Source organism: Pelophylax lessonae (assembly GCF_965119305.1).
Source record: "Pelophylax lessonae genome assembly, chromosome: 7".
NCBI lineage: Eukaryota > Metazoa > Chordata > Amphibia > Anura > Ranidae > Pelophylax > Pelophylax lessonae.
In genome coordinates this window covers 152,535,858-152,562,312 of record NC_138774.1, presented here as the reverse complement: position 1 = coordinate 152,562,312, position 26,455 = coordinate 152,535,858, and the positions used below count along the sequence as shown (strand labels likewise).

The 26,455-nt window shown below is 42.2% G+C and overlaps 1 protein-coding gene across 6 annotated transcripts in view; it reads left to right on the top strand.

Moving 5' to 3' along the window:
• Window positions 1-26,455, top strand: part of PAK3 (p21 (RAC1) activated kinase 3) — a 337,291-nt gene that overhangs the window by 197,079 nt on the left and 113,757 nt on the right. For all 6 annotated transcript variants that reach the window (XM_082264390.1, XM_082264388.1, XM_082264392.1 and 3 more), the window contains 2 exons: window positions 8,747-8,943; window positions 25,023-25,123. In XM_082264390.1, coding sequence (XP_082120516.1) covers window positions 8,769-8,943; window positions 25,023-25,123 — 276 coding nt within the window. In that variant the 5' untranslated portion in view covers window positions 8,747-8,768. The remainder of the gene's footprint in view (window positions 1-8,746; window positions 8,944-25,022; window positions 25,124-26,455) is intronic.

The window sequence follows — 26,455 nt, the reverse complement described above, 5'->3', positions numbered from 1 at the left end:
ACAAAACATAAGCTCCTACTCTTTCTGGTTTATTGAAATCTTTGGGAACCTACTATGAAGACAAATCTTTATCTTTAGCTCTGCTATCTGTATTTAGAGAAATGTAAAGTGGTTTTGTACTTATCCTATATATTTTTTGCTTTAGTCAGGTAAATATAAAATGTTACATGTTAATAATGTATTCTGCTTTACAAAGGTAGGTGGAGTATTTAAGCTTCATTTCAAACCTTTTCCTCTATCTCTTTACCATCTGTAGTAAAAGTCCTGATCACAGAGTTCAGAAGCTGAATGAGTAATAGCAGTGACTTATAACTTCTCTGTTACACCCTACATAGAGTTCTGTCCAAGGTTTCAATAAGTAAGAGCATGTCTGATGGGAGACAACTACTGCTGTGCTTCCTTTTTAGAAATCCGGCGCTGTTCTAAGAATCATTTTGTCATTTCCTTTTATAACTGGCTGGAGCTTTGACTTTTGAAAATGTATATGAAAGATAAATATATATACGTTGCTGCACAAAGCGGCAATGATACTAAATATCTAGCGCAAGGATGGTAGTACCCTCTACCTACATCCAGTGAGACACAGGCAAAGGTAAATATGCAAGTGTGTAAATGACTAAACAACAGCCAATGTTTGAGCACACTCGGCTATCATTTGTACTATGCACACACAATCAAATATAAATAAAATAAAACAAACATCCGTTTAAAAGTCCATATGATATAAAGCTGATAACACAACTTTTACGCTTGTTAGCAGGATGGTATATATGATTCGTGATATTTAGAGGGGGTCACCATCAAACTCCACCACCACTGTGTCGGGACAGAAATAAGGCCACTCACCAACTCTCCATGCCTACCCACTTACATGGACTAGGTTCACCAAGCTTAACATCAGTAGGTCAGTCAGTGGTAGTCCTCAAGAATGAATCTCCTTCATACAGCCCCCACTGATAATATTCCCCTCATAGAGAACGAAAGAAGGACCGCCAATAGCATAATAACGTTTCAACATATGGATTTATTAAAATATAAACACTCACTTGTAAACCACATAGTAAAAGCATGTAGTACACAGACTCGGTGATCACCCTTAGTCCGGTGTTAGCTCCGCGCCGACCACCAGGACATTCTGGGACTGTCTCCTCTCTGTGTATGATCGCAGTGTGGACGCCGTCTAGCCACGCCCCGACACGTTTCATCACTTCCTGACTTCCACACCGGGGGCGTCTTTTGCAACTGCTTAGCCTGTGAATCCTTGGAGAACTGGAGGAGATAGTCTTACTGGGAGGGATGAAGGAAGTTGTACGGAAGACTATAGATACATAGACTGGATACAAGAAAATGTCTTACCTTGCATCAAATTTCAAAATAAAATTGTTTTACGTGACCAAAGGCACTGATCACCTAGCCAACACCGGAAGGAACCCCAAAAAGCATATGGTCTAGGGAAAGTTTATTTTTTAAGCATTCTGTTCCTTTTATATTCATTCAGGCAAGAATGATAATGTAATTTTAAAGTACAACTTCAGTTTGTAAATGAAACTATCCAGGGGCCAGCCCTAATAAAAATGTTTAAAAAAGTAATCTTTTACTGCAATTCCTACTTGCAACCTAGAGTACCCCTGCAGTACTTCCTTTCTGTCACTAGATGTTACCTCTCTGCTGGGTGTCCATTCGCTGCTCTTCCTCTGAGCCCAGGCTGTCATGGATACATCTCTTGGAGTGCGTTATCACTCTGGAATGGAGTACTAAGAATCTGAGCGGCGCTTACACATTAAGGCTCGGTTTCCACTAGTGCGACTTGCGGTGCGACTTGACACATGTCAAGTCGCACAGCAAGTCAAAACTCATTGTTTTCAATGGGGCCTTTTTCCACTGCCGCGGCTTCAGTTGCCGCGACCTCAAAAGTAAATCGTGTACTACATTTGAGCGCGACTTCCCTCTATATATGAGGGACAAGTCTAACTGAAGCTGCGGTTTACTTTTGCTACGAAGTCGTGCTAGAAGTAGCACGACTTCGTAGCCGCACTAGTGGAAACCGAGGCTAATACAAATGTGCAGCTAGCTGCAATAACCCCAGTATTATTATTTTCTGAGCGTGACTGAGAAAAGTGGTCCCAGAACCTGTCCCGCCCCTTTTTGGGTTTACCAGAGCTGTCGGTAAACCTGGAAGCGATCCGATCCATCTGATGGCTAGGCAGCAAGTCGAGTGAAGGCAAGAGGACCCCCACTCGGCTCTATGCTCTGGAGCGACCTCTGACGTCTCTTTCGGTTCTCAATTTCTCAATTTATAAATCTTATTATAATTTTTTTTTTTTTTTTTTTAAAGTGCCAACTTTTTTTTTTCTTTTGCTTAACCACTTAAGCCCCGGAAGATTTTACCCCCATTCCGACCAGGGGGTATTTTGCGATTCGGCACTGCGTGACTTTAACGGAGAATTGCGCGGTCGTGCGACGCTGTACCTAAACGAATTTGGCGTCCTTTTTTTCCCACAAACAGAGCTTTCTTTTGGCGGTATTTGATCACCTGTGCGATTTTTTGATCACGCGCTATAAACAAAAAAAGAGCGTCCATTTTGCAAAAATAGCAATATTTTTCCCTTTTTTTTATATGAAATTCCCCCAAAAAAAAATGTAAAAATCAAAATTTTTTAAAATTTTCGGCCAATTTGTTTTATGCTACCTATGTTTGGTAAAAAAAATCGCAAAAAGCGTATTTTGATTGGTTTGCGCAAAAGTTATTGCGTTTACTAACTAAGGGAAAGATTTTTGTCATTTTTGTTGTTTTTTTTTTTTTAACGCGTAATGGCGGCGATCTGCGATTTTTTTTTTTTGCGGTACTGCGACATTGCGGCGGACAGATCGGACCCTTGACTGACATTTTTGACACTTTTGGGGTTACCAGTGACATTTCTACAGTAATCAGTGCTATACATATGCACTGTTACTGTAAAAATACACTGGTAGTGAAGGGGTTAACTTTATTTGAGAGGGAGGGGCTGTGTGTGTCCCTAGGGGCGTGATTCTAACTGTGATTGGCTGGGGCTTCAGCTGTATGCAGAGTGATCAACGGATCTACATAGTAGATCCATGTGATCAGCTCTCATACAGCGAGGCGAATGACAGGCAGCTTGTTTACACAAGCTGCCTGACTTTCTCCCTCTCCCCCGCCGATCGCAGAGTGGCCGGCGGACATCGGGTCCGCCGGTCACACGCGCGGGGGGGTCCGTGACCACTCGGGAGCGGGAGCGCGCCTCCGGGGGCGCGCGCTCGCTCCCTAGACCCTCACAAGCTAGTGACGTAGCCCTACGTCACTTTGCCTGTGAGGGGCTGACCGCCGACGTAGATAGTCGTGCGGCGGTCGGCAAGTGGTTAAAGGTAAATGACAGATCTGGGGTCTTTTTGACCCCAGATCTCTCAATAAAGAGAACCTGTCATGCTTATTTCTATTACAAGCTATGTTTAAATAAAAGTGATAGAAAAAAAAAAATAAAGGAACAGGGTAAAAATAAGATAAAACATTTTTTTTTTAAAGTGCCCTATCTCTCAGTGCTTGCACCCAGAATCGAACACGCCTATACTGCATATGTAAATGGTATCTAAACCACACGCGGGGTGATCGTAAGAGCTAGAAGTCTAGCACCAGACCTCCTCTGTAACTCTAAACAGGTAACCTGTAAAAATTGTTAAAGCATCGCCTATTGAGATATTTTGATAGTTTGTCGCTTTTCCACGAACGTGCACATCTTTCACATTATTTTAAAAAAGTTGGGCTAACTTTCTTTTTTTTTGTTCAAAAAAATTGCATTTGAAAGACTGCTATGCAAATACAGTGTGACACAAAATATTGCAACAAGGGTATCTGCTAAAAAAAAAAAAATATATATATATATATATATATATATATATATATATATATATATATATATATATATATATATATATATATATATATAAAAATATATATAAAATGTTTGGGGGTTTGAAGTAATTTTCTAGCAAAAAATACTAATTTTAAACTTGCAAACAAAAAGTTCCAGAAAAGGCCTGGTCAGTAAGTGGGTAAATTCTGAGGGGGCAGAGTTGCAATACTTGGGGGGGGGGGGGGGGGGTGGGCGGTTGTGTTGACTAAAACCCAGAGTTCTGATTTAGGTTATTTGAGGTTACGTTAAAATTTGACTAGCTAACTTCCACTTTAAAACATGGGTTTTAATTATTTGCGTGAGGTTTTGATAGTAATTTAGTATTTAAGGCATGATCTGCTTTTATAGACTGTCACATGCACTTCATTACAGAGTATGAATTCAAATGCAATGATGTCACATGAGTAGGAAGAGCCTTTACAGTTTGGGCCAAGACCTGTGTCCCAGAGGTTTACTGTCTGCACTGTGAACAGAGCCAGGACATTATTTTAGTGTTACTCTTCTTATGTTACTATTTAGGAATTTGAAAGGAATACTCCTTCACTCATATATTGCATTAAAAGCTTTTATAGCCAAGATCTTCAAGAATAAACTTCCCAACAAACAGCGGAGCACTTCCTTTAGTTGTTGGGTTAAAGTTAAATGCAACTTAACCACTTCACTACCAGCATGTTCCACCCTTCTTGATCACGTTCAACCCTTCATTTCAGTCATTTTCCAGGTTTCAGCATTGTGATATTTTGACTGATAATTACTCCTTCATTTAACACAAAAAAATTAATACTATATTTTGAGACAAATAGAACTTCTTTTTTTCTTTTTCTTGGTGGTAATCAATAACCACTGGGTTATTTTATTTTTTACAACCTAAGATAAAGGCTAAACATGTCCTTTTTTTACTTTCTGTTATCAAAAACATATATCAGAGGAAAAAGTACGAACACCCCCAAAAGTATCCATTTTTTTTAAAGTAGACCCTCCAAGGTGATCTTACTTTCCCACAATTAGGAACATACTGGTATTGAGGTGGTTAGCCTTTAAAAGTTGTCCTCTGAAGCCAAGAGAAGTCTTCTGATATTAGCGGAAGAGAGTTCCCCTGGGACTGAAATGGCTTTGCACTGAAATTACACGGTGTAATGGATAAACCCAAGACAATTTACCCTTCTCCCCAAAACAATTCCACAATTGTTGTTCAGTGGTATTTTGTATTCCCCCATCATTGATGGTCAATGGCACTTTAAAACTTTCCCCAAAACAAGCCCACAACATTAGTTGTCGGTGGTACTTTAAACCTTCCTACACATACGCCTTGAATCACAGCCTTCCTCTGCTGCACTCTGGAGGATTTAATAAAAGGGTTTATTCTTTAAATCTTCTTTTTTATTGTTCGAGGAAAGGGAAGGGCTCGCAAATGTAAGAAGTAGTACATTAAATTTGTTTTTGCTGAGACAGTGATCGCAAGGCACTGAGCTGCTCTATTCATCTCTGTGCATTCAGCCTATGTTGTCCACTGTCTAACAGTGAGAGCAAAGGCATTATATGCACGCCCGGCGCATGCACCAACAGAACCAAAAAGGACATATTTAAATGGCTGCTTAAAATAACCATATGGTTTTTCTAAAATGGTGTATGTGGGCAATTCTTGTGCTTCGCCTACCACTTGATGAGTCACTGACCTGGAGCAAGCATGCTCATATCAGACATCTGGACTGCTGGTATACACTGTGTACTTGTTCTAGGTCTGAAGCTCACTGAATGGTAGAGCGTGGATTCCAAAACCTACAAAATCAAGTCATTATTGGCAGTTTCCATACTGCTTTCTTGACGACAACAAATGGTCCGCTAGCTCTCTGTTGATATCCTGCAGCCCTTTGCTGTATGTCACAGTAATGTGACCCGAATGTCTTGAGAAAAAACCAACAGAGCTTTTGAATGAAAATGTAATTTGTTATACATCAAATACAGCAGAGATGGGTGTTTTCATTTTGTGTTTGAGTTTTTAAAGTATTTTTGTTTTTGTTTTTTATCTGAAGAAGGGTCTTTAAGGATATATATTAAGAATTACTAAAATGCTTGTCGCTGATATGAGATGCAAAAATATATTTGTGCTCCTTTAGGGGCTGACTGACTGATTAAAATTGGGGAAAAGAAAATGAGAAACATGCTGAAATTGCTGTCATTGGCAATCAGGCAGGTTTTACCTTTCATTTTGATTTACTTTTTTCCTCTGGCTGTAATAAATCATTCACTCAGTATGCCCTAACATTCTTCTGTGTAGCCGCTTCTTGTTCTTTCAGTGTCCTTGATGCAGTATAGATGGGTTTTGGTGAGCCAGTGTTAATCCATGTTATCCTTGGAAGCATTGTTAATCCAATTAGTGCATATTTTGAGGTGCTGTTTATATTGCAGTGTTTACCTTAAAGTCATTATTAAAGTGCCTCATATTTTGGCTAGTAAGCTTTACCACATTTTTTAAGTTGCATTGTATTAAATGTAGCAATTAATATATTAGCCACTAGAGCAGGGGTTTTCAAACTATGGCCCTCCAGTTGTTCGGAAACTACAACTCCCATCATGCCTAGTCTTGTCTGTGAATGTCAGAGTTTTACAATGCCTCATAGGTTGTGTAGTTCCGCAACAGCTGGAGGGCTGGAGTTTGAGGATCCCTGCACTAGAGGAAGCTTTCCACTGGTAATTACTCCCTCCTTTAGCAGCTGTTGAAATAAGAAATCAGCCACATGGAGGGGTGCCATGTTTTTAAGGAGTCAGCCAAATCACAGACTTGTAAAGTAATGCCCCTTGCACAGGGGCACCTCCGTAAAGCGGAATCTCTTGGCTGTTCCCCGCTGAGCAGGTGGATGACAGGTCCGTGTCTACTCTGCTGTGCAGAGCCGACATGGACACAGTCCTGCTCTCCTCCATGAGGCAGATGGCAACGGGCCGCGTGTCTGTTTCCATCCGATCTGATCTGTCAGAGGGATGGAGAATAGGAACCAACATCCGTCTGTTTTTGGTGGACAGGATCAAATGGTGGCAGGTGGCAGCGGACATCCACCACTCCATAGAAGAAACTTGAGGGTCCAATCTCCGGTCCACCTGAAAAACTGACAGGCGACCTGATTGTATCGCCCCTGTGAAAGGGGCCTAAAGCCAGCCATAGAGCGTTTTTTTTTTTTTTCTTTCCTGTAACAGTCAGTGTTGATGGGGGAATCCTTCCCATGGAGCCATTGTGTTCCCCTGCCTCTAGCAATAATTGCATGTAACATCCGAGAGGCTAGTTGTACCCAAGTTGATCAGCCTGCCATGAATAAAAAATGGAAGCGACAGTGATTTTGTCACTTTGATTTCAGAGCCGTCATCACTGACAGATCCAGACAGGGAAGCATGTGACTAAGCAAATCTCTGCTTAGTTAGATGCTTTGGAGGGCAGGGGAGACATTGGAGTCTTTTAGACTCCCAGTGTGTCCATAAGAGTACCTGTGACATGCCCAGGGCTATCTCATGGGGTGGTGTTAAATAAAATTATAATGTATTAAAAAAAATGTAACTGCCACTGTCCTGCACACACACCCTCAAATTCATGCATGCAAACCGCGATTGTACCACACGTGAGGTATCACCATGAATGTTGGTGGGAGAGCAATAACCGTAGAGCTCACAGCTATTTCTAAACTGATGAGTTGTTGTATAGGCCTTTAAAGCGACGCCTATGGAGGATTTTGGGTACCATAGTTCTTCACAATATCAAGGGTGCACACAATTTTAAGACTGGATATGTCTCGATGCAACCTCATCGGTTATATTTTGCAAAAATTGGGTATAAACTAATTTTATTATATTTTTTTTTCCTAAAAATATGCATTTAATAATCCTTTGCGCAAAGAATTATGGGACATACAAAATTCTAACTATTTTATAGTTGTACAGGTCCTCTGCTTTCAGAAAATATATCATGTTATGGGAGTTTTAAGTCCTTTTGAATCCAAAAATGAAGATTTTTACATGTATACAAAAATTAAAACGCTGCTCTAGTGCTGAAAACCTGACATAAGTCTATTCATTACTTTTAAAAAAGAAAGTGAAATAAAAGAAATAATGTGGCTGCCATTGCTGACTTCTTTTCCTGAAAATGTTAGTTGCCTGGATGTCCTACTGACAAGTATGCAGATTAGGATTTGTGACTTTACAGATTTGCACATAAAGTATAGCAAAGCCGGTGGGTTAGTTTAATAGAAAGGCAATTAGCGTTTTTTGAGGGGATGGAGGGAAGCAATGGCTGCCCCTTTATTTCCCTTACAACAGACTTACGTTAAAGTCAATATGCAGGTCAAAGAAGCAGGTCCACTTTACCATAGCCCTCTCAATATATCTACCTTCCTTTCACTGGGGCCTTGTGTAAGCTGCAAGTTGCTGGAGTAGTATCTTCCACAGGATTATGGGCTCTCTATGAGACTGTGCTGATTTGTCAGTGTTGTCTCAGGAAGTGAACAGTGCAAAATGTTAATTTCATGAGACAACACTAACAAATTGTAAAAGGTGAGTCCACAATGCATGCTCCTGTATTTTCCAGGTGACGCGTCTCTATAGCCAGAAGTAACTGGTATTTCCTTGGCTCTGGAGATGAATGGAGCAGGGGGGGAGCAAAGAAAAGATGAGGATATGCTGCTGGGGAGCAGGGATTAAAATAAGCTGGATGCTTTTCTCTAAGGACATAATTTACCAAAACATTTTCCGATGATTTATGTAAAATGCATTATGTACGTTTAGCATTATGTTAGCTGTAAACTAAATCCTTCTTTTTTTTTTTTCTTTGGCAGAAGGCTGTGAGGACTGCTGAAGATGTCCGATAGTGTGGATATTGAAGAGAAACCTCCAGCCCCCCCTCTTAGAATGAACAGTAATAACCGTGATTCTTCAGCATTAAATCACTGCTCAAAACCACTACCCATGGCACCCGAAGAGAAGAATAAGAAAGCCAGGCTGCGCTCCATCTTCCCAGGAGGAGGGGATAAAAGTAAAGTATCAGTGTATGACATTAGACAAGGCATTATGTCCTGTGTGCCATGTTCTTTGATGTTCACATATTGGATGAAATTGCCTTCTAACAGTCTGTATGATGGGAGGATCCTGTGGTTTCAATTAGGCACCATGACAAATAGAGGGGCATTTATTAGGCAAATCATGGCCAGAATTGGCTGTATATTTTTTGAAAATCAGTCTGCCTTTCATTTAGCAAAATTCATGTAACAGATTTGTGTAATTGTGACTCCTGCAATCCTAAACCGCCAACTCTCACACTTTTTTTGTAATGGTTTACGGTGAATTTTACACAGATCATTTGCACACAGATCATATGCACAATCAGGGCTAAGCTACACAGGCAATTTTAGTCACTTATTGATGAGAGATTTAACTACTTGCTAGCGGTTACCTCAATAGGCTAAATTTACACAAAAAATGTAATAGCTCAATCACACTACTCACTCCACTCTAGACACCATCATAAACTTTTCAGGAGCCATACATATTTTTTTAAATTAGCACTAAAATGTAGGGCTAAGTCCTCATTTGCACATGTGGTGCCCTCTGAAGAGTGCTCTGTATTGGATCGCTCTTCAGCGGGCATTTGACAGGAGGTGAGGAGGCAATATAGCGCCTGTTTTAACCCCTTTAACCACTTTACCACCGGAGAATTTTCCTGCTTTACGTCCAGGCCACTTTTTGCAACTTGGCACTGTGCGACTTTAACTGACAATTGCGCGGTCATTTGATCACCTCTGCGCTTTTCATTTTTTGCGATATTAATAAAAGAAGAGCGACCATTTTGAAAAAATAACAATATTTTTCTACTTTGACAGTTAAAAAATATCCAACATATTCAATTTTTGTCACATATTTAGGCCAAAATGTATTTAGCTACATGTCTTTGACAAAAAAATTCTCAATGAGCATATTTTTAACTGCTTTAAGACCGGAAGATTTTATCCCATTCCTGACCAGGCCATATTTTGCGATTCAGCACTGTGTTACTTTAACGGACAATTGCGCGGTCGTGCGACGCTGTATTCAAATTACATTTATGTTCTTTTTTTCCCCACAAATAGAGCTTTCTATTGGTGGTATTTGATCACCTGTGCAATTTTTGCTTTTTGCGCTATAAACAAAAAAGAGCGACAATTTTGAAAAAAATAACAATATTTTTCACATTTTTTTATATAAAATTCCCCAAAAAAATTTAAAAATCAAAATTTTTCTAACATTTTAGGCCAATTTGTTTTCTTCTTCATACGTTTGGATAAAAAAAATCGAAAATAAGCGTTTTTTCATTGGTTTGCGCAAAAGTTATTGCAGCTACTAACTACGGGAATTTTATGACTTTATTGTTTTTTTTTTTTTTTAACTAGTAATGGCGGAGATCAGCAATTTTTTTTTGGGCGGGACTGCGGCATTGCGGCGGACAGATCGGACTCCTAACTGACATTTTTGACACTTTTGGGGGTACCAGTGACATTACTACAGTAATCAGTGCTATACATATGCACGGTTACTGTAATAATGACACTGGCAGGGAAGGGGTTAACTTTATTTGTGATCAAGGGGTCAACTTTTTGCCTGGTGCTTACTGACGTGTGTGGGGGGAGGGGATTGAGCGACACAGGCACAGATCGCAGGTTCAGCTCTGCTGAATCCTGTAATCTGTCCCTGCCTGTCACATAGGAGATCCGCCCGCTTTGTTTACACAAGCGGGCGGATTTCCTCACTCGATCCGACGATAGGTCTACGTCGCTGGACGATAACGAGCCGCAGTACGCTCAATGTGAGCAGTTGGCAAGTGGTTAAAAGCCACATTAGCGCACATGCTGGACAGTAATAGGGTCTCATTTATTGGGTGGTACTGCCTGCTGAATGCAACAGCAGGGATAATTTTTCCACATTGTGATGCAAAACATTGTGGCTTCTGTATATGTTAAAGCTGAACTCCAACTTTTTTTCAGTAGAACTGAATGGAATGATCAGTCCCAGTATAGATCATGTACTATGTTGCTCTGATGTCTGCAGATCCTCTGATATTGTAGGTTTAGTTGTGGCTTTGTACCATGTGACACTGTATAGTCTGGATGTAGACTTACACCCACTTCCTGCTCAATCTCTAGCCTAGAACACACCTCTCTGTAGTCTTTCAGAGTCTGTTAATGATGTAATTTCCTTTATAGCTCTGATGGTGGGTGGGATAAAATGCATCCTAGTTGGCATTTAATCCCACCCAGTCACACCCACAGGAGAGTCCAAACCTCCCAGTGCCCACCTCACAGATCCCAGAAATTCTAGAAGGTAACTCCTTCATATACAGCCTGTTCTGAAAAGCTAGCTGTGCTGCTGCTGGACAGGATTAAATGGATCAAAATTAGAATTCAATCCTGCCCAGTTAAATTTGCCAACCCGTGTGAACATGGAGAGTCCCTCCCCTCAGATCCAACCCCCCCAGAGCTCTACTCTCTGTGATCTGATTCATTTACATATGAAGAAAACACCTTTATTATACCTTCCTATAGCCCTTTCTCTGTAGTTTTGCAGTAAGCCAGTCTTTGGCTTGCTGCAAGTCAGGAATGACATATTTAGACCCACCCAAATCAACTCTCAGAACTGTTACAAGGTACTACCAAAGCCTGCCAGGAAAATACAGAGGCTCAAAGCATGATGGGACATGTAGTATCAGGACTGGCAAGGGAAGGAAACAGAAAGTCAGAGAACTTTGAAATTAACCACTTCCCGACTGCTCACAGTATATTTACTGCGGCAGTCAGCCCCTCACAGGCAGAGGGACGCTAGCCTGTGAGGCTCTGGGGAGCGCTCCCGCTGCCGAACGGTCACTCGGCGATCGTCGGTGGAGAGGGAGAAAGGCAGGCGGCTGATGTAAACAAGCCGCCTGTCATTCTCCCCTGTGTAGGAATAGTGATCATACGGCTCTACTATGTAGGATCGTTGATCACTGTTCCTACACCTCAAGCCACAGCCAATCACAGTTAGAATCACACATAACCCCTCCCTCTAAAAAAAAGTTAACCCCTTCACTGCCAGTGTAATTTTACAGCCAGTGTAATTTTACAGTAACAGTGCATATGTATAGCACTGATTACTGTAGAAATGTCACTGGTAACCCCAAAAGTGTAAAAAATGTCAGTCAAGGGTCCGATCTGTCCGCCGCAATGTCGCAGTACCACAAAAAAAATCGCAGATCGCCGCCATTCCGCGTTAAAAAAAAAAACAATAAAAATTACAAAAATCTTTCCCTCTTTAAACGCGATAACTTTTGTGCAAACCAATCAAAATACGCTTTTTGCTTTTTTTTTTTTTTTTTACTAAACATATGTAGCATAAAACAAATTGGCCGAAAATGTTAAAAAATTTTGATTTTTACATTTTTTGGGGGGAATTTCATATAAAAAAATGTGAAAAATATTGTTATTTTTGCAAAATTGTTGCTATTTTTTTGTTTATAGCGCATGATCAAAAAATCGCACAGGTGATCAAATACCACCAAAAGAAAGCTCTGTTTGTGGGAAAAAAAGGACGTCAAATTTGTTTAGGTACAGCGTTGCACGACCGCGCAATTGTCCGTTAAAGTCACGCAGTGCCAAATCGCAAAATAGGCCCTGGTCAGGAAGGGGGTAAAATCTTCTGGGGCTTAAGTGGTTAAGCCAGGAGGAGGAGTGACATCACAGACACAGAAACTTGCTTTTTACAGCTAAATAGGGTAAGATACAGGTACAATGACAGTGGGGTTGTGATTAATTTACATGTACAATGCATCTGTTATCTTGGGGAGCAAAAGCTGTAGTTTTGCTTTAAGGAAGCAGTTTAGGGGAGTGTAAACTAAGTCTAAAAAAAGGTTGAGTCACCTTATAGTGGTTCTATAGTCATAAGGTTTTTTACCTTTATTCATAGTATGCATTAAGGTAAAAGAAAAAGCTTTCAATGCCTGTTTCTTCCTCCCTAAATACTTACCTGTATCAAGCACTGTGCCACTGAGCCATTGGCTTATGCCTCTGTCAGTCAAATCCAGTGAGAAGGGTGAGGGTGGCAGGGTCGAGCCATGATATGTGCCACCATAGGACACGGCTTCCTAGGGTGGTACATGCAGCCTAGAGTGCCGACAAGGAGCTCAGAAGAGAACCTTCAGATCTATTTAGTACAATATCATGTCTTTTACCATCCATGGTTTGATAGCTTTTCGGAGGCATTTGACTGGCGGCGGGAAGAATATGTCACCTCCTCACCACCTGTCTTAACCCTGTAAATACTGTGCATCCGCATACATTGCATTCAGTACAATGGTGGCTGTACTGCTTTCTAAATGCAATTAGGGGGGAATCATTTTTGCTGCAGATACAAAGCAAAGTGACATGTGTACACCCCTGCTTGCTGCCTTTGCAGCTTAATGGGGATGGCGGTAAAAACGTTAGCTCAACTGCCTGTTTTCTCTATCAGTCATTACCTCATTACCATTGGTTTATGCTCCTCCAATGAGGAATAGGCACCAGGCAGGAAAAAACCTTTACCATGCCCATGGGGGCTGTCCCTGCAGGCATAACCCCACACACTCTGCTTCGGATTGCAGTTTGTTTCTGCCTAGTTTTAGGAATAAGACCTAGCTCCCTTCTGGGACTTTGGTCTTAGCGGTAAATAGGGAATTTTTATTATTTTCTGATTTTTTTTTTTCTTTCAATAGTTAGTTCCTGGAGAACTACAAGCAACAGCGGGCTGTGGTTTTGGACTGGATAATCTAGATCCTTACGGTCTCCCAGCCAGGCCAGCAAGCGTGAGCAGGTTATAGTCCAGGCCTCGCCATGACAGTGCCCCATTGGATGGGGACGAGCCTGGGAGTGAACCACCTTGTGGGGACACGATCGACCTGGAATACCCTAAGTCGCCGCGTACCCCCTGGCTGACAGCACCCCCATCCCGAGGTGATCTGTTCCTGAGTGGCACCCACCTGGCATCGTGGTATGGTGAGTAATTGTCCCCCCAAAATCTCTAGCGGTCTTGGGGCGGACGTGGGCCCTATCCCTGGAATGGTCAGACCCTCGGGGCTCCCTCAGTTCCCCTGGCCTCTCGGGAGGATTAAACCCCTTAGTTTTTTTCCCCTACCGTGTGCAGGTTCCTACCTTGGGGGGGGGGCGCCAAAATAGTGCGGTGGTGCATTTTTTTGATGGGGGTGGTTGGTCCTGGTGGGATCCCTTTTTAGGGACCCTCCAATGCCTACTGTTCAGGGACTCCTTTTGGGTGTCGTGTGGACCACATGGCGCGCGGTGGAAGCCATCATTTTTCTGTGGATCAGTGTGTTCTTTTTCCCATTTGTATTACATGAGCAGTCATTTTTTAGTTTTTTTTTTTTAGTTTTGTTAGTTCCCCTTAGGAATGGATGGGGCGGCCATTTTCCTGTGGTCCACGATCGCTGGACAGGCAAGCGGCATGCCACTTTAATTCTAGCAAAGACACAGGCTGTTCTTTCCTTTTCCTGTGCAGATTAGTTTCACTTTTGTTTTCACAGAGCATGCTGGCAGCTCCTAAGGTGATGTTTTTCTGGGGTTCCCTGTGGGATTTCCTTGTACACTCTGCTGTTAGTTTGTACTAGCCTGGGGTTTGGTAGCCCGCTAAGATAGTGGTGAGATCGCGAATTGGCGACTCTTAAAGGGACAGTGCACTTTTTTTCTTACCAGTGTAAAATGGAGTCTCAGGATATAATTTCACCTACAGGCCCCTTAGGTGCTGCTGCGGACCCTTCTGGGTCACAGTCACAGCCCGATATCGGAGCATTTTTACCAAGTCTGATGTCAAAAATAGATTGTTTAATTACAAGTGTTGCCAGCCGCAAACGTCCTCTGCCTTCGCCTCCATCAGCAGTCTTCAGACTCTCAGGCAGAAATGGCCGCTGCAGATGCACCCCACCCTGCAGGGTCGGTGTCTTCACATTCTGACGGTGAAGAGGACCTGTCCTCATCAGCCGCAGGGTGGGAATGCGCCTTGGTGGAAGCCCTTATAGTTTCAGTGAGGGAAACTTTAAAATTGGCTGATGAATCTACAGCGTCGGGTACACAGGTTTTTTTGGCTCCTGCGAATCCCAGAAATCGGGCAAGGTGGTCCCTTGTCCTGATATGTTTCATGCCATTGTGCATGAACAATGGCGGTGCATCAAGCACATGCTGGTGGTGCTTTAGCGTTTTAAACGCTGTTACTCTTTTGCAAATGCAGTATCCACTAGGTGGACTGTACCGCCAAAGGTGGATCACCCAGTTTCCAGACTAAACAAGTCTACTGTGGTTCTGGTGGAGAAATAACCGACTTTTGCGGACCCCGTGGATAGACAGGTGGAGTCCCTTTCCCGCCATTTACACGTGATAGCGGGTTACATTTTGAAAACTACTTTTGTGAACATTCTGGTGTCACAGACAGTTACTGAGTGAAGCTACTAAAAGCAAACTTGGAAGCTGAACGGCTCCCCCTTGTGGTGCTTGAACGAATGGAACAGTTGGCTCAAGCCCTGGTGTTCATGTGTGCTACCTCCCTGGATGCGGCTCCGCTTGTGGCCAGTGTGTCGGCGGTGGGGATTGCTATTAGATGCATGGTATGGCTAAAAAGCTGGTCTGCTGATCAGGCTTCCAAAAATCCTTGACTGCTCTCCCCTTTACAGGGGAAAGGTTGTTTGGATCCTCTCTGGATGTGTTGATCAAAGGTCTCACTGGGGGAAGGGTACGCTTCGTCCTCAATCTGCTGAGGGTAAGGTGCCACGTTCTAGGCTGGGGCCTTCCTTCTTTGCTCATAAGCGGCTTTTTTTTAACTCTGGGTTGCAAGAAAAAGGTGAACCGTTCAGGTCTTCTGGGGGTTCCAAGAAGCCAAGGTTGGGAAAAAAAAAATCTAAGGCTGGTCTGTCCGGATCTGCAGACAAATCTTCATCTGCACGAAGGGGCACCCTCACCTGTTTCTGGGGTGGGGGGACGTTTCTGTTTCTTTCCGGAACCATGGACCTCCTTTGTTCAGGACAAATGAGTTCACAAACTGATTCGCTCGGGGCACAAGATCGAATTCTGGTCTCGACCATCAGACAGGTTTTTCCCATCCAATCTTCACCCATCTCCAGACCAGTTAAGAGACTTGCGAGGGGCGGTACACAATTTGTTGTAGCAAGGAGTGATTGTATCGGTTCCATCTCAGTAACACTTTCAAGGGTTTTTTTCAAACCTGTTCACCGTGACAAGAAAGGAGGGCAAGGTGTGCCCCATCCTGGACCTCAAGGCCCTGAACCGCTTTGTGCGGGTACAGAAGTTTTTGGCCTCAATAGATATCAAGGACGCATATCTACACATCCCTATCTACGCTGGGCACCAGCCGTTTCTTCGCTTTGCAATAGCAGAAGAGCATTATCAATTTGTGGCGTTATCCTTTGGTCTCGCCTCCGCCCTCAGGATTTTTACCAAGGTACTAGCCCCAGTGTTGGCATTGCTGCGCCAAGGGGGGATTGCAGTACTGGAGTACTTAGACGATCTCCTATTGAGAGCGGACTCTTTCAGCCCTGATGGGCGACCTAACGATCACTATCCAAACTCTGAAGTAGTTAGGGTGGACCATCAATTTATAGGAAATCCGCCCTGATACCTTCCTTGAGACTGGATTATCTGGGCCTGACTCTGTACTCTGCCTTGGCGAGGGTCTTTCTTCCCCCAGACAAGCTGCAAAATTGCAGGAGGCGATTCGGTTGCTGTTGGGAACCAATCTAACCTCTCTGAGAACCTCTTATTCCATGATTATGCTCAATATTATCTGATTTTTAGAACTTTATTGCTCTTTGTTCATATTTAATTGATTTATTATTTATTTATTTAATTATTTATTTATTTACTGCACCTGGCACTTTGTTTATGTATATAATCTAATATATTTTCCATATATATATTTTTGCACACAACACAAAATGCAGTTGTCCGTATTTGCATTTGGCAATCATATTGGATTGATTATTTATTTATTGCACCTGGCACTTTGTTTCACATATACATTTGATAATATAATTTATAATTTTTACACAACACTAAGTGTTTTTGATTGGTTGAGCGCGGCCTTTATAGAGCACTATATAATTTATCTCACTTGTACGTTTATCACGTTTACGTTGCGGCTCCTTATCAGGAATTATTTTCCTTACACTGTGAATAATATTTCAATTTTTACTCGCATAAAACTCTCTCTTTTTTTCCACTGCGTGGATACTGTTGGTGCTTAACACCAATATTCTTTTTTTACTCTCTGAGAACCTGCATGATGGTATTGGGTCTGATGGTATCAACCTTCGAGGCGGTTATGTTTGCTCAGTTCCATACAAGAACTTTGCGAAAGGAGGTTCTTGTGAATTGGAACAAGGATCCAAAGTTCTTGGACACTGTGATTCGGTTGAGCCACAATACACAGTCTGCTCTGTTGTGGTGGCTTCAGTCACCAGCACTATGACAGGGCAAGTCCTTTCTCCCGTTGTTTTGGACAGTGGTAACCATGGACGCCAGCCTGTCAGGCTTTGGCGGGGTGCTGGGAACCTTGAGAGCAGAGGCGTCCAAACTGTTGATAAATGTTTTGGAGCTCAGAGTGATAAAGCTTTGTCTGCAACAATTGGTGACTCGTCTGCAGATTGTCCGGTTCGGATTCAATCGGACAATGCTACGGCTGTGGCTTACATCAATTACCAGCGGGGCACCAAGAGTGTCTTTGAGGCCAAGGAGGTAGCCGAGATTTTGGCCTGGGCGGAACAGTTTGTTCAAGCTCTTTCTGTGGTGCACATCCCAGGTGTGGAAAACTGGCAAGCGGATTACCTGAGTTGTCAGGTGTTGGACCAAGAGGAGTGGTCCCTACACCCGGAGGCGTTTCATCTCCTGTGTGTTCGGTGGGGGATGCCCGAGGTCGATCTGTTTTCTTCTCGTCTCAACTAGAAGGTGCAGAGGTTTGTAGCCAGGTCTTGAGACCCACTGGTGGCTCCTTGGGGTCCTTGGGGTCAGTATTGGCTGATTTATGCCTTCCCTCTGTTAACACTTCTGCCAAGGCTTCTACGCAGTGTAGAGATGGAAAGAATTCCAGTCATTCTGGTGGCCCCAGACTGTCCTCGCCGGTCTTGGTCTTGGTACGCAGACTTGGTACAGTTGGTCGCCGATGCCGACTTCCTCTCAGGGAAGATCTGCTGTCTCAAGGCCCGATCTTCCATCCTGCTTTACAGTCGTTGGCTTTAACAGCATGGCTGTTGAAAGCCAGGTGTTGAGAGATAGAGGTCTTTCTGACTCTGATTCCTACGCTATTGAAGGCTAGGAAGTTGACTTCCAGGAAGATATATCATTGTACGTGGAAATCATACATTTTATGGTGTGAATCGCTGAAGGTTCACCCTCGCTTGTTTTCCATTGCTAGGGGTTTGGTCTTTCTACAGAAAGGGGTTAAACAGCGGCTGGCTTTGGGCACTATCAAATGCCAAGTGTCGGCTTTGTATATATATTTCTAACACCCGTTAGCCACGCATACGTTGATTCATACTTTCTTCAGGGACGACATGTGGCTCCTCTGAGATGGTCCCCCCTACCTCCGTGGGATCTCTGTTTGGTATTCTCTGTTCTTCGGGTGATTCCTTTGCTTTCGTTGTCTCAGGTTGCCTTTTTGGTGGATATCACTTCTGAAATGGCAGTGTTGTCATGCCATTCACCTTATCTGGTGGTCCACAGAGATAAAGTGGTACTTCCACCTAATCAGTCTTTTCTTCCTAAGGTGGTTTCTGATTTTCATTTAAATGAAGACATTGTGTTGCCTTCACTCTATCCCAAGCCTAAGCATTCTAAGGAAATTGCTTTGCATTCTTTGGTTGTGGTTCGGCCATCAGGGTTTACCTGAAGGCCACTGTGGTTTTTTTTTTTTTTTTTTAATCTTTACTGAGGGACCTCGTAAAGGATTGACTGCATCTGCTGCGACCATATCCAGAGGGATCAGGCAGACGGTGGTTCAGGCTTGTTCACTGTTCACTGAAGGGTCAGGTTCCTCCTTTCCCTGTGAAGGCACATTCTACTAGGGCGCTGAGTGCCTCTTGGGCTTTTCGCCATCAAGAGTCTGTGAGACAAGTTTGCAAGGCGGCAACTTGGTTGTCCGTGCTTACTTTTACAAATTTCTACAATGTAGATGTGTTGGCATCTCCGGCTGCCTCTTTTTGGACCGCAAGGTTTTGCAGGCTGCTGTTTAAAGATAATCTTTTTTGTTCTCTTTGAGGGTGTATGTTTTTTCTGGGTGAGCTCCGGTTGTTCCTGGTTGAGCTTCTTTTTACCTGGTTGGCTAAGTTTAGCCTTTGGGTAATTACGTTCTTCTTTGCGTTGTTCTCCCACCCCTCTTGACAATATTGCTTTGGGACATCCCAATGGTAATGAGGATATGGAGCTGCTTCTGTCAATGAACGAAAACTGGATTTTTGTAAGAACTTACCGTAAAATGCTTTTCTCTGAAATTCGACAGACGCAGCACCCGCCCCTCTACTTCTGATTGTATGGGGTTTTTTGTCTTCTAAACAGTGCTTGCAACAAAACTGCAATATGAAGCGGTGTGTGTGGGGTTATGCCTGCAAGAGCAGCCCCCATGGGCATGGTAATGTTTTTTTCCTGCCTAGTGCCTATTCCTTATTGGAGGAGCATAACCCAATGGTAATGAGGATATGGAGCTGCGTCCTTTGATGAACTTCAGAGAAAAGGATTTTACGCTGTTTTTACAAAATTCCAGTTTTTACCACTCTGCATGTATAAACAAGGCCTAAAAGACTTAAAATTTGTAAGCAACCAACAGGGTCATCACTTATGATAACAACAGAGTATAGAAGGCAGAGGTAGTCAATGTACTTGACATACTTTGGGGTACAAATTCGGTTTAATTTTTAAGGTGCATTTATTGTATGGGTTGGCGAGTAGTAGATGGAATCGAAGATACTACACCACCAAGACAAAAATATAAAGCAGTCACAGGTCAAAATTAGTGAATCTTCACTTCAGAGGTTTCAGAGCTTCACTGTCTTCTGTACCTCTACAGGCGATTTATAGGAAGTATATCTATGTAAGTGCAGAAAATGTTCCACCTAATTCTTCTGCATGGAAACAGGTTTGGAATGTCCTCAACATGGTTTACCACATTGACAGTCTTTGGCTGGTCCCTGGCTTCAGTACTTTGAGTCACTGAGTTGAAAAAAGGATGTAAGTAAAGTCAGAATTCCTCATCTGCATACTTGTTCCAGGACGGTGACTCAGAAATAACAAAAGCCAGAATGTCAGCATGACAGCAAGGCAACTAGCATTTTCTAAAAAAAAGTCCGCAATAGCAGATCCCTTCTTTATTTCTCTAAGTTTAGGGTTCTTTAAATCTGTCATGTAACCTCAAAATAGATATACTGTAGCTATATCTAGGATACACAACATGCTTATCATATTATTTATAAATATATATATATATATTTGCTACAAATTTTTTGGGGGATTTTAATAATAATAAAAATAACTTATTTTAGTCTGCAACCCACTTTGATTCTCTGATACCTCAGAACAATTAATTAATTGGCTGCCTCTATTTCCTTGAATGATGCACTGAGGTTGTAAGATGACAGGCATCCCTTGCAATGAAATTTGCAACAAAATCATGCAGACTATAAAGAGATTCTTGGTGCTGCTCCTTTCTTATTTAAACACTGAGATTAATCCGGTGGGTAGGGTACATTGAAGGCACATCATCCCACTTAGTTGTCAGCGATGAGGAAAGGGCCTCGAGGGCTGATAGCAATACATCCAAAGCAGAACTATCACTGTATTGAATATATATTTGCATTTCTTTCACAAACACACCTTTTATTCACTTTAGCAATGTTTATTTTCTCTAATAGAATGCACTTTTATACATCTACATGAAATGCCCATATTCTCATTCTGACCAGAAAAAAAAATGTATAGCATATTCTAAAAATTCTTTGAGGTCAGAAAAGTAGGATAAATTGTGTTCAGAATTGAAGAAATGAAGCACACAGATAGAATGAAAGGGAAAGTCTTAAATCTATTTTCAATTGAATGGCTGGGACTGCACCTTTAATTACCATGATGTGGAACAGACTCTGAGAGAGGAAATACCTTCAACATTGATCGCTCCAGACTAAGCAATGAAACACAGTATTCTTAGTGTTACTTGTTATCTTGTAAATCATACCCACATGTTTTAACAATTTGGGGTATCTGCCATTAAGTGTAATGTTACTGGGCTGCTTTTCATTAGAAAAGCTTATATTTCAGTCTGCCTGCACGTGCCAAGGGACTGTGCGGAACCCAGAGGAATTAGACTTGGAATTGTCTTTCCAACCACACTGGGGGTTATTTACGGATCACTGGGGAGCAGGGCGATGAAGTCAGTGTTCCCAGGATTTATAACTGTCCTTAAAGCTGCAACAACCACGATAATGAACTTTGAAGGTTGTATATGTGAGCCTTTTTTAGAATTAAATTATTTTCTTTCTAACAAACCTTGTAATGTTTCAGTTTTTTTTTTTTTTTTTTTCTTTCTAGTTGGGTAAATATTTTACATATTCATTAATCACCTTTACTTTATGCATCTGCCAAGTACAGGTCTGTTACTCCATGTTTTTAGTTGGCTGGGTTGTTCCTGCCTTAGATCTCATATACACACATTGGTGTATGCACCTGAATTTAACTTGTATCAACCCCCTTGCTACCCCCCCCCCCCCCTATAAAAGGATAGAGGGGCAGGACTGCTGCACTTTCTCTGTGGATTCAGATGGCTGGGGAAATAGAGAGGACTGTCAACTTAATAAGCACCACAAATATCAGCCTAAATATATGCAAATATGCTTGTGAAACATGATAAATTAACACTGAAAACCACTTTAGAATTACACCTAGCCTTCTATCTCCCTATGTGATGGTACCTAGGGTATGGTAAGTACTGTCTTTAGAAGCTAAGCACTTTAAAGAATCTGAAAGTGATTGTAAAGTCTTGGTATTAAAATATTGTTTATTAAAATAACAAACATGTTATACTTACCTCCTCTGTGTAGTGGTTTTGCACAGAGCAACCCAGATCCTCCTCTTCTTGGGTCCCTCGCTGGAGCTCTAAGCCCCTCCCTCTTGTTGAGTGCCCACACAGCAAGCCACCTGCTATGGGGGCACCTAAGCCGAGCTGCAGCTTCATGTATCCATTCTGACACAGAGCTGACATTCAACCCTGCCCCCTCTCTTTCCTGATTGGCTATCTGACCTTAATTGACAGCAGCAGGAACCAATGGCGCCACTGCTGTGTCTCAGCCAATCTGTGGACGGCTGAGGCATTAGTGGACATCACTGCAGTGAGATGGGATTTAGGTAAGTATTAGGGGGTCTGAGGTGGCTGCTGCACACAGAAGGCTTTTTATCTTAATGCATAGAATGCATTAAGATAAAAAAACCTTGTCACTTTGCAACCCCTTTCAGCTTTAAAGAGAATGTAAATAGGATTTCTCGAATCTCCTCCCCCTCTCCATCCTGAATTTCTGTACAGTTACATTACAGTTTATTACAGGAGGAATCTGAGGGCCCTGCTCATTAGAGCTTACAATCTCTAAAAAGGGGGGTCAAGTTATACAAAAGGTAATAACTGTGGGGGGGGGGGGGGGGAGGTGAGCTAAAGTTGTTAGATGGAGGCAGGATAGGCTTCTATGAAGAGAGAGTTTTTCAGGGATCGCTTAAAAATGGATAGAGTAGGAGATAGAATTCCAAAGGATGGGAGAGGCTTGGGGGAAGTCCTGGAGGCGAACATGGGAGAAGGTGACAAGGGAACTAGAGAGCAGGAGGTCTTGGGAGGAACAAAGTGAACAATTTTGTTGGTATTTTGAGACTAGGTTAGTGATGTAGCTGAGGGCCAAGTTATGGATGGCTTTGCAAGTTATTTTTAGTATTTTTAATTTAATTTGTTGGGTGAGTGGCAGCCAATGGAGGGATTGGCAGATAGAGGTAGTAGACGTTGAGTGGTTTGTAAAGTGATTAAATCTGGCAGCAGCATTCATGATGGACTGAATAGAGGATAGCCTATGTAAAGGTAAGCCGATGAGGAGGGAGTTGCAGTAGTCAAGGCGAGAAATAACCAGGGAGGGTAATTAGGAGCTTTTTGGTGTCATTGGTTGCTACTTTTTGTAGTTTGGTAAAATATTATTACAATATCTGATTGCATTAATAGTAGCCATAACATCAACCCAAAGCCTGCTTGCTGCAACCACAGTTATAGCTGACAGCCTTTTACAGTGTCTATAAAAATTGTTGGATTTCTTGACTAGGATTGTGTTTAGCAAATCTCACATTTACCAGACTTTTGTTTTTGGGTGTGGACCTCTGGCCATTGAATAGGGTTGATTTACTAAAACTGGAGAGTGCAAAATCTGGTGCAGTGCTGCCTAGAAACCAATAAGCTTCCAGGTTTTTTTTCCGAGACTACTGGTATTAGTTGAGCTCTATGAAGATCTCTTTTTTTTTTTTTTTTTTTGGAGACAATCGTGCGCTGTACTATCTGGACATGGTTCTGGTGTCTAATCTTGTCTCTAGATCTGATTTTGTGTGTGGAGGAGTGATGTTTGGTCTGACTGTAAGCTATTAGCGCTGTCACTGGATTTTATGTCAGGGATGTGGCAGGGCCTACATTTAATATGTGCATTAGGCCTCATTTAAAGCGGAGTTCCGGGCACAAAAAAGATTTTTTTTTTTTGTGCCCCTCCGCTAGGTATGCCGCACCTGAAAAGGAATTGGATAGTTATTTTTTTTTTTTTTGTTTACTCACCTTTTTATTGACGATCGTAAATACTCACCTATGACAGCTTCCTCCTCCAGCGCCGCGGCTCACCCCGTCACTTCCTGCCTCGCGATGATTCCTGGGAGCTAAACGTCATAGCTCCCAGGAATCAATGCGCCGCACCGGCCCCGCTCGTCATTTCCGGGCGACGCCGCATTCCCCTGCTAAACAGCTTCTGGGCATGCCCAGAAGCTGTTTAGGAATGCGGCACCGCACCGGAAGTGACGAGAGGGGCCGGTGCAGCGCATTCTGGGACACGAAGACGCGGAAGAAGACGGAGAAGAGGACCGCGCCGGCTTCAGCTGCCCACAACCGAGATGGAAACGCTGTGGAAGAAAACTTCTAAGTAAGTATTTCTTCTAAAAGGTAAGTGCGAACCGGGACAGATCAGAGGCTAGCCATTGTGGAATGTGCTAGCCCTGACTGTCCCGGGGGTATGTTCAAAAAAAAAACGATTCTCTGCCCGGAACTCCGCTTTAATTTGTGCTTAAGAAACCTTTCAAAGGCAAACATTTTACTAGGGCCTTGAATACAGGTTTGAACGACACAATGGGGTTGGTTTACTAAAGACAAATAAGACTGTACACTTTACTAAGCTCTGATTTCCATCATCCAATCATGTGCAAAAAAAAAAATGCTCATTTTATTTTTGTTTTTTCCCTGCACCTGATTGTTAACCTTATTTCATTTAAATTTTTATTCTTATAGTATAACTAAAGGCAAAACTTTTTTTAGTTTTAAATAGAGTGGAGAGGGATAAGGATACTTATTTTAGCATTGCTGTAGGAGCCACCATTGAAGAGTTTGATCCTCCCTATTTGTCTTTTTTTCCATTATCATTGACAATGAAAGTTAAAAGAAAATCCCAAATTTTAGGTTGTCCACAGAAAAATGAGGACACTAGTTCTGGAGACACAGATGGCGAAAAAAAAAAATCTAACAAGGATTATAACCCTCCCTTACTGTATCTAAAACGAAGAAAAAAAGTTGTGCTTATAGTTCTACTTTCAGTGCTAGATCTAACATACTATATTTTATAGTGATCATTTAAAATTCACTTTACTGAAGTAAGAACGGGACAAAAAGTATACAGATTGATTGCTATGGGTCACTGCACTCCAAAGATCATGAACTCTTTAGTCAAAAAAAAAAAAAAAAAATGATATATGTGTGCATAGTAAAAGTGCAATTTTAACTAACTTGATATAACTTTGACTCCAGCCAACAAGAAGAAAGAAAAGGAACGTCCGGAGATCTCCCTTCCTTCAGATTTTGAGCACACTATTCATGTCGGCTTTGATGCTGTGACGGGGGAATTTACTGTGAGTACCCTTGACCTTCTAAAAAATCTGAGAAAATTATAATACTCTCAGGTAGACCTATTCAATTGCCTAGTGCAAAGTAGATTGAGCCTCAGAAATCCGTTCTTTTATTTACTGAAATTTGATTAGTTGCCATGATTACTGTGATCTACTATTTTTATTAATCACTTTTGCACTTTGTACTGCTTTACCTGTATCTCTCCCAACAGTGCAAATGAATTTCAAATTTCTAATCTATAGTAGTATTTTCCATTAAAAACACAAAGGAAAAACAATGAGCATGAGGTAAAAGTTGGAAAAATTCAAAGATCTTGACAGGTGATTTCAGTTTTGGGGTGACATTCAAAATAATATCATACATACAGTAGTGCCACGTGTTACCGGTGTTCCGTGAAAAAAACCTACCCGTGAAAATTTCATACCCTCGTCACTTCCGGTGCACCTACGTCAGCACCTACGTCAGTGAACAGCTGAGGCGCTTACTAGTGCGCATGCTTGGAGGGTATGAAATGTTCACGGTAGTGTGTTATAACGTTACAACGCATCACCACATTAAAACATCTCCGCTGCAACATGAGTCTTCTCCGCTCCTACCCCTGTCACTTCCCTGATGTCTGCTACTAAATGTAAAAGCGGATCACGGAGCCGAGATCTCCGTTATTTACATTACATACACCCGCCGCCGCTTTTACATTTACTAGCCGAGATCAGGGAAGTGACAGTGGTAGGAGCGGAGATGACTCATGTTGCGGCCGAGCTGTTTTAATGTAACCGCCGCAACAGCTCATGCTGTGTAACGTTACACATACTACCGTCAAAATGTCATACCCTCAGAGCATGCGCACTTGTCAGCTCCTCAGCTGTTCAATTACGTCACCGGTGCTGTGAGCATGCGCACTGCTACGCTGCTCAGCTGTTCCTGACAGGAAGTGACGTGGGTATGCATTTCTCACGGGGTAGGTTTTTCTAACGTTACACCGGAATGCAATAGTTTAAAGGTGCCTCCAAACCATGGCGGCTTGAATTCTGGAGGCTGCAGGCAGTACTACTGGAAATGACTCCTTTTTAGAAATGGCAACCTGTCATATTTAGCACAAATGTGCAAATTTTAGTCAAAAATGCTGTTACTCCTACATCTTCCCATATAAGACGCTTCCCATTTACAGCAACTGTGTACAAATGTCCATGGAGCGCACAAAATATGCTGTATTATAGACGGCAGGTAGAAAAGTGCATAGAACAAATGCAATTCTGTTAGTAATTAATCATTGCTATTTTTAGGATTTAATCACTTAGACAAAAATAATGGAAGTAGCAGTCTTTGGGCCTTAA